This window comes from Diabrotica undecimpunctata, chromosome 4 (genome assembly GCF_040954645.1).
Source record: "Diabrotica undecimpunctata isolate CICGRU chromosome 4, icDiaUnde3, whole genome shotgun sequence".
In the NCBI taxonomy this organism is placed as follows: domain Eukaryota; kingdom Metazoa; phylum Arthropoda; class Insecta; order Coleoptera; family Chrysomelidae; genus Diabrotica; species Diabrotica undecimpunctata.
The window spans coordinates 98,491,647-98,501,009 of NC_092806.1; the positions used below are offsets into that span (position 1 = coordinate 98,491,647).

General features: G+C 37.9%; 2 protein-coding genes across 2 annotated transcripts; both read right to left on the reverse strand.

Annotated features, from left to right (window-relative positions):
• Window positions 1-303: 303 nt before the first annotated feature.
• LOC140438834 (uncharacterized) lies at window positions 304-1,659 on the reverse strand. The gene has a single exon (XM_072528478.1). The coding sequence runs from the start codon at window positions 1,657-1,659 to the stop codon at window positions 304-306; it is 1,356 nt and encodes a 451-aa protein (XP_072384579.1).
• Window positions 1,660-4,601: 2,942 nt separating this feature from the next.
• LOC140438835 (uncharacterized) lies at window positions 4,602-5,555 on the reverse strand. Its single transcript, XM_072528479.1, has one exon. The coding sequence runs from the start codon at window positions 5,553-5,555 to the stop codon at window positions 4,602-4,604; it is 954 nt and encodes a 317-aa protein (XP_072384580.1).
• Between the last annotated feature and the right edge of the window lie 3,808 nt (window positions 5,556-9,363).

Consider the following 9,363-nt stretch of genomic DNA (forward strand, 5'->3'; position numbering starts at 1 on the left):
AACGTGGAGAAAAACTCTCCGAAACTTGAAAAGTAGGTCTAAACCCTACAACTATTGCTAATTCACTGGCTTCCCCTAGCCACTCCGAAATAATTGTCCATGCATTTTGAAGGATCTACCGGTTTAAGGTTAATATGGGCGGACATAACTTAACATTCTAAGAAATAAGTCAATGCAGGCAAGGAATTTATTTAGGTAACAGATGCGGCGGAAATATTTTTATTTTGTTTTGAAATAGAATTATTTGGTTGGAGATTATTGTTCTCCAACATTCCCCCCGGCGTTAGAGCCTTGTGGTCTAACCTACTCTTCTTTATCTTGCCTAGGGAGAACCGAAATTTTAGAGATTGCCCTTGTAAATTGACCATTGATGATCTTTAACTTGACCACTCTGACTTTGCCATCTTGACCGGGCATTGTATCAACTACCCGTGCTAGAGGCCATTTTAGAGGAGGTACATCGTCCTCTCTAAGAAGAACTAAGTCATTGACTTTTATGTTATCCCTTGGTCGGGACCATTTTGGAGAGTTTTGTAAGCGGTTTAAGTAGTCAACAGACCACTTTTTCCAGAAACTTTGTTGTACTTTTGCAATTTGTTGAAACACGGATAGTTTATTTTCCGGGATTTTTTTTAAGTTTTGCTCAGGATGCGCAGTCAGGCTGGAGCCTATTATAAAGTGCCCAGGACTGAGAAAAGTGTAATCAGAAGGGTCGCTGGACATGGCACAGATAGGCCTTGAATTCATCACAGCTTCAATTTGAACCATGACAGTAGAAAACTGTTCGAAAGTGAAAGAAGAAGAGCCTATTAGTCTACGCATATGACATTTAGCGCTTTTTACTGAAGCTTCCCAGATCCCAGCCCAATGAGGAGATCTAGGGGGAATAAACTTCCATGAGATTTGATTTTCAGACAGATATTCCACAATGGTTTGAGAATTTGACTTATTTTTAAAGAATTTGTATAAGTCGTAGAGTTGGTTTCTTGCACCAGAAAAACATGTGGCATTGTCACTGCAAATGGCGGTTGGGTTACCACGTCGGGAGATGAACCTTTTGAGTGTTAATAGAAAGGAAGAAGTTGTTAGATCAGAAACAACCTCAATGTGCACAGCTTTGGTCACCATGCACACGAAAATGGCTATGTATGGCTTGACTTTTGGCGCTTTTCGGAGTGAAGAAGATTTTAACAGAAAGGGTCCACCATAATCTACACCTATTTTTTGAAAAGGTCTTGTTGTAATGGACAACCTATCTTCAGGTAAGTTACCCATTAGCTGTTGTGCAGGAGTGCACGAAAATCGTGTGGTGCAGTTGCGAATAATTCGTTTTGCTTCCTTTAGACCATTGAGAGGCCAGAATTTCAACCGAAGGTTTGAGAGAACTGTTTGAGCACCAGCATGTGCCAATCTGATATGCTCATTTTTGATAATAAGATTGACGGTATGATTCTTGGATGGAAGTAGTATCGGATGTTTTTGCAAATAGTCTATGTCGGGACAGTTTGTAAGTCTGCCTCCAACTCTGAGAAAATTAGAAAAATCTACAAATGGTTTTAGTGAAACGATGTTTTTATTTGAAATAAATTTGTTATTTTTAAGCTCCGCAATTGCTTTTGAGAATGCATCACCTTGAATTTGTTTGATGATGAAATCCATAGCATAATTTAACTCCGCCACAGAAAGGGGTTCAGAAATTTTTTGTTTTTTACAATTAGAAATAAACCGAAATACGTACGCTACTGTACGTTTTAAGCGTGAAATATTTGAGAAACGCGAAAAAATTCTCATCCAGAAGTTTTCTACGTTAGAATTTACCACGAGGCTTATTTTTCGTTCCTCAGGCAGGTTTTCGAGCAGTTTGTCATTTGCTAGATTGGAAACATTGAAATTTTTATCTCGTAAGCATTTAGGGCCTTGCCACCAGAAATCGCTATTGAGAATTTCAGAACCAGACATTCCTCGAGAAAGAAGGTCTGCGGCATTTTGTGCAGACTTTATGTGAAGCCATGTAAAGTTTTAAGTCAACTCCTGGACAAGTGCTACCCGGTGAGCCACGAAAACCGACCACCGACTTGGGTGACTTTTACACCACGACAGAGCTACCTGGGAGTCTGACCAGAGGGTGACTGAATGAAATTTTACAGGTTGATTTTCAAAGATAGAAATTATTTTTGAAACAAGTTTTGAAAGGAGAACCATTGCGCACAGCTCAAGCCTAGGAAGCGTTACCGTCTTTAACGGAGTTATCCTTGATTTGGAAGAAACTAATGCACAGGATATGGTCTCATCGGCATAGAAAGTTCTCAGGTATACGCATGCGCGATAAGCTGCCAAGCTGCTGTCTGAAAATCCATGAAGCTCAACCTTTAGAATTACTTTTTCAGAAAAGTAGAAACGAGGAATTTTTAATTTTTTTAATTGTGACAAGTCCTGTAGAAATTTGTTCCAATCGCTTAGAATATTTTCGTCCGAAATTTCTGTGTCCCAGTGAATTTTTTGCAGATAGAGTTTCTGCATAAGCATTTTGCCTTTAACAATGAATGGATTGATAAGTCCCAGAGGGTCGAAACATTGTGCTAATGCAGACAGGATTTTTCTTTTTGTTACTGGTGGGCAGAAATTATTTTCGGGGACGGAAATTGTTATTTGGTCTTCTGCAGGGTTCCATTTTAGGCCTAGAACTTTGCTGGAAGTAGAATCGAAATTTAGGTCATATTCCTGAGTAGTATTTTTTGAATGTTTTGGATTGATTTTTTGTAGGAATATGGATGAATTTGAATGAAATTTATGTAATGTAAAACCATGGCGGTTTAGAACAGATGTAACGATGAGTCCAAGCCATCACCGTTAAACCAGCGTGCGCGCGAACCAACCCATGAAGTAGGAGTGTATCGACAGTAGAAAGGGCAAAGCTCCGCTGTATAAACGGCAACATTTCCTCATAGAGACAGAATCGACAGGTGTTGACTGAAGGTTCTCTTCTTCCCTACCCCGGCTTGTGGACGTGTTGAGTTCACAAGTTGTTTCCGTCCCATACCGTCTTTACCCGAAAAGCGTGTTGAGCTTTTCACTACCCGTACTCTGAAGCAGTCGTGTTGAAACTATCGAGGAGTGTCCTATTAACCAGAATCACTTAAGGGACGTGTTGAGTTCCTTTCCTTTCTTTGTACCTATCGTCCGCTGTTATTAAATCGATACAACGTTACCGTAAAATTTCAAATACACATTCGCTTGCCGATAAGACTGGTTCCATATAACAAGGTCAAACTTAATTTGAATAAATAGGCCAGGTACTGAGAAGACTAAATCAAATTGTAAATATGTACATAAGATTTTTGTCAATTTAATTTAAGGAAGACAATAAAGTTTCATTTTTATTTTGAACTCTGTCTCTGACTGTCTAAAAGCTACCCGGATAGTGACTCCCACGAGAGGACGTCACAAATGGCACCCGAGCAGAAAAATACGTTTTAAACAATAATACCGACCGAATTCCGAATTTTATTTTCATGAGACAGTACTACGTTTCAAATTTTAATCAAAGACAGGGTGATTCACAGTTCAAAAATGACAGACGCTCCGGAAACGTCGAAGGTTAGTTGGGTGTACCTATTAAAGAAAGACAAACTTATAGCCGAATTAACAAACAGAGAACAGCCGACGGAAGGGAATTTCAGCGAGCTAAGAGCGAGATTAGTTGCGATCATTAAGGCAGAGGAAATAGAAGAAAACCAGATGGAAGACAGACAAAGAAAGATGGAAATAGTACGCAAATGGGGGTTACACTTTGACGGTTCAAGAGATGAGATGTTCAATGTAACGATGAGTCCAAGCCATCACCGTTAAACCAGCGTGCGCGCGAACCAACCCATGAAGTAGGAGTGTATCGACAGTAGAAAGGGCAAAGCTCCGCTATATAAACGGCAACATTTCCTCATAGAGACAGAATCGACAGGTGTTGACTGAAGGTTCTCTTCTTCCCTACCCCGGCTTGTGGACGTGTTGAGTTCACAAGTTGTTTCCGTCCCATACCGTCTTTACCCGAAAAGCGTGTTGAGCTTTTCACTACCCGTACTCTGAAGCAGTCGTGTTGAGACTGTCGAGGAGTGTCCTATTAACCCGAATCACTTAAGGGACGTGTTGAGTTCCTTTCCTTTCTTTGTACCTATCGTCCGCTGTTATTAAATCGATACAACGTTACCGTAAAATTTCAAATACACATTCGCTTGCCGATAAGACTGGTTCCATATGACAAGGTCAAACTTAATTTGAATAAATAGGCCAGGTACTGAGAAGACTAAACCAAATTGTAAATATGTACATAAGATTTTTGTCAATTTAATTTAAGGAAGACAATAAAGTTTCATTTAATTTAATTGCTGAAGTAATTCGAGCAATTCTTCAATATTATTTGACCCACATAAACCATCATCTACATAGAATTGGGTTTCGAGAAAATGTGAGGCCAATGGGAAATGAATTTTATTTTTATTTGAAATCTCTTGCAAGACTCTCGTCGCAAGAAGTGGGGCGCTGTTCGTCCCATATGTAACAGTATTAAGTTGAATACATTTTATAGAATCGTGGGTATCGTCCCTCTACAGAATATTTTGTAGAAAGCGTTGATCTTTGTTGATCCACGTCTGTCGAAACATTTTTTGAATATCACAGGAAAAAATGAATTTGTATTGCCTGAAACGAACCAGAATATCGAATAGATCAGGTTGCACCTGATACCCTTTTAATGAAATATCGTTCAGACTTTTTCCTGTAGAGCTTTTACAACTAGCATCCATGACGACACGCAAAGTTGTACTTTTATTTTGTTCGTTGATGACACACAAATGTGGAATAAAATATTTTTTGTCCGAATCTTCATTCACGAACGAAAGCGGTACATATTTAGCATGCCCTAAAGAAATATATGTGTCAATGAAGTTTTTGTACTCGAAAAATAATTTTTTATCTTTTTGGAATTTATTTTCGAGCGAGAGAAAACGCCGTTTGGCTATGGAAAATGAATCACCCAGTAATTGGTGTTCTTGTGCACTTTTTAATGGAATATCTACTTCAAAGCGTCCATTTTCAAGGATCTTTGTTGTAGTTTGAAATATTTGTTCGGCCAGCTCGTCAGCTTCCGACAGAATAGGTTTTTGAGAAAGTTCTTCCATGTTCCAAAATTTTGTGAGCAGCTCATCCGTGCTACACGTAGAAAGTAGAGCAACCTCTCCAGAAACCTTGTTTGCTACTGTGGGTGCCGTCAAGTGAGGAGCTATCACGCCGGCAATTAGGTACCCCAGGTGCGAAGCCTGCAAGATTGGAAGCCTGGGGCCAAGAGGAATTATTTCCGGAAAAATTAGGTCGTAGTACAAATCTGACCCAACCAAGATGTCTATTTGACTAGGTTTGTGAAAGGAATCATCGGCGAGAAAAATGTCCCCTGGAATTGGTAACTTTTTTGTAAGAATGCGGAACTGTGGAAGATTGCAAGTAATATTTTCTAAGATAGCACATGAAATTTTGAAAGACTTTTTATTATAGTTAGAATGCATTTTTATGTTGACCATCTTTTTTGAAACCGAATTATTTTGGCCTATGCCAGAGATATTTAGAGAAATGTCATACGGCTTATAACCCAGCCTATCAGCGAGACACTGGGTACAAAAGCTATTCTGACTTCCTGTATCGAGTAACAATCGGGCCGTTAAAGGGCTCCCGTTTTTGTCGAAAATGGTGACTTTGGCCGTAGCGAGAAGTATGTTTGAATTTTTTACGGACAAAGCAGAAAAAGAATTTGTAAAAGGTTCTTGCCCTTGAACCGAAGGACCTTGAAAATTTGAATTAGACGAATGCTCGCGTTCGTAATTGTTTGAATTTGTAGAAGTTGACGGACTTTCATTGTTATGGGTCGTAGAAAAAGTATAATTTTTACCCGAAATGTGAAGAACAGTGTTATGGCGCTTTTTACATATGGTGCACCCATGTTTTGAGGAGCAGTTTTTAGAATTATGCCTACCTAGGCAGTTTACGCAGAGACCTTTTGAATTTACAAATTTAATTTTGTCATCATGCTGAATGTTTTTGAAAAATTGACATTTATAAATTTTATGTCCTTGTTTTTTGCAGTAGATACAATAAAAGTCAGAAACTAAATTATTTGAAATATTATTTTTATTTGAATCCTCTGATGTGTTATTACTGTATGCATGATGTGAAACTTTTACGGTTTTGGTTTGCCTAGGATTTGTATTTTCCAGACTTTCCAAACAATGCACCTTTTTTCTAGAAATTTAAGAAAAGCATCTAAATTTGGTACATCTGCATGATTTCGCTCAGTTTCAAAAAGTCTCCTTGTTGAAAAGTCTAATTTGCTTTGTAGCAGAAAAACTAAAATTATATCAATGAGCTCTGAACTTGAAAATTGCAAATTTTTTAGCAGTTGCATATTTTTTGTTACAGTTGTTAGAAAATTTCTGAGAATTTGCGGTGAGCTGTTTCTCAGTGTAGGAATGTCTAGAATTTCTGTTAAATAAGAATTTATGATTGTGACCTTATTTTGATAGCGGTTTTTTAGAATATCCAAAGCAATTGAAAAATTTTCATTGGTGACTTTCAAAGAATCCACCAACTTTAGAGAATCACCCTGTAGGTAACTTTTTAAGTAAAGAAATCTTTGGATATCAGAAAGGGACTGATTTTTTATTATCAGTGTGTCGAATAGTTCATAGAAGCTTTCAAAATCACTTACGTGTCCAGAAAATTTGTTTATACTGATTTCTGGGAGTTTTACGGCCATTTGTTTAGTAGCGCTTCCTATATTGGTAATTTCCAATGATTTAATTGAATTTTTGAAAGCGTCGCAAAATAATTTTCTTCAAACAAGGCACGATCAGATTCCTGAGACTCGTCCAGGAATTCAATTTCATCCTGTACGCTGTTGAAGTCAGAGAAAAGGTCTTTTAACCTATCTTCTCGTGTTTTGAATGAGAAAACATCTTTTTCCGAGTCGTGGTTTATTTCTAGCCACGCCTGAATTCTACCAACAGAATCTAGTATAGACTGCTTCTTTTTTGTTAATTTATTTAAACCTTTATTGCTCATTGTAATAACTTTAATTTATTTATTTTTTAAATGAAATTATTATTTATTTTTGAATTAATTAATTCTGAATTATTAATTTTGAATTTTAACAAGCATGCAATAAGCTAAACTAAAAATTTAACCCTAAATAGTTCTTTAACAATGTTACTTTATAAGAACACTAATTTGCACTGAAATAGATTTTTGAATTTATATAAAAAAGTTTGATTGTACGTCACCCCTGGGTTCTTAGTACTTGAGTGTGGGCTGCCTATCCCTCTCTGGAATCAGCTAGTCCTGGAAGCGCATTTCTGGAAATAATCACTGGTTTTCTTTAAACTATCACTGTTTTGTTTTGTTTATCGAATGTTTGTTTGTCCGTAGAATAAACAACGCACTCACTATGTCTCTAGGAATTGTTGTCTATCGACGAGAATATCCGAAACACACGAAACTTTTACTGTCTTTTTGAAAGCACAGAATTATATAAATTGAATGTTTTAGGCCAGAAAGTCGGCTAGTAATCAAAATCCGGCTCGAAGGACCAAATGGAGGGATGCCGGTTTTCACCATCCCTTCACGTAGAGTCTTGTATGCTAACAGTGTCTCTTTCAGCGGTTTGTACTTGCTGTAAGTCCAATTGTTCCGCTAGCCTTCGAATGCTCAGTAATAGAAACTTAAATGGACTCTTAAATGTGATTTAGTCTGGCCTGTTGAATAGATTGAAATAAAACAATAACTTGTTTAGCTAGAACTGTAATTGAAAAAGGGCAAGAAATAGAAACTTATAAACTGTGAGTGAATAACTAATCGTAAGGAACCTAATTAGAAAATTACAGTTTACGAACGAAAACACCATAACACTTTACATTAAGGGTTCCCGATTTATTGCGTAACTTGCAATTGCGAACGTGGAGAAAAACTCTCCGAAACTTGAAAAGTAGGTCTAAACCCTACAACTATTGCTAATTCACTGGCTTCCCCTAGCCACTCCGAAATAATTGTCTATGCATTTTGAAGGATCTACCGGTTTAAGGTCAATATGGGCGGAGATTAACATTCTAAGAAATAAGTCAATGCAGGCAAGGAATTTATTTAGGTAACAGATGCGGCGGAAATATTTTTATTTTGTTTTGAAATAGAATTATTTGGTTGGAGATTATTGTTCTCCAACAATTGGTAAGTGTCTCTTGTCGCTCTTCCTTGATGTCATGTTCTTTATAGACACGACTTCTATTTTATATTCGTCCCTGATAGCTTCGAACATCTCAGTCGTGTTCGTTGTTGGAGGTAACCCTCTCAAAACCATCCTTGGTTTGATATCCTCTTCCAAAGGGAATGCAATCCATTGTAGGGTTTTCTTCATTGAATTTTTCAATGATTTTTACCATTTTTCGGTAATCCTCAGGGTTCTTGGCTTGGATGAGAGTTTCCCTGCCACTTCTCGACAGCTTGTTTGCTGTGATTACTTGTTGTTTCTGGGCAATAATTAGTATTGCACCCGTGTATCTAACACTCTGTAATTTTATTACAGGTGGTTTCACCCAAGTTTTCTTGGGTGCTTCTTCAATGTCCATCTGCGATGAAGACGGAGAACGCCGATCGGCCTTTGCTTCACCTTCCTGATGTTGCTTCGGAAAGGGGGGGTGAGTGGTGAGAAATCTTCTTTTCTTCCTTTTGTTGGTTTTTCTTCCGTTTGTGATTTTTTGGGATCGTTCCTGTAGCTTCAGTTTGTGGATGGCTCCCGTGGTCTTTGACTTTTTATTTCCCTGAGTTGTCAGGTTTTCTTCTGGTTTTGCCTGCTTTTTCAGGTTATCTTCTTTTTTCTTTTTCTGTGCCTGGTTTTCCAGGTTATCTTCGGGATTTGTTGGGTTCAGTTGATTGAACTTTTTGTCCATATGCTCGATGGAGCTCTTCTATCTTCTTTCTTAAAGATGCTATTTCAGCATCTTTTTCCTTTAATAACATCCTAAGTGTTAATAGAGCTCGGACTTTTCGTCCTCGCTACTCCTTTTTTGAGTCTTTTTGGGATATCTTCATCTGTAGTTATCGGTTCTACTTCGCGGTTTCCCTCCGCTCTGTCTTTTGTCCTCTTTTTCTTATTCTTGAAGCGTTTAAATTCCTCTTCGTTGTTTTCTGGTTTCTCATCTATTGTTAATGCTTGAATACTTCGTAGTTGGCGCTGTCATCATCCATTGGGGGTAGTGCATCGTAGATGTTACAGTGGAGTTTCCTCTCACTGTAACCATATGGGGTGGGACTGGGGGCTGCCTTTCTGTC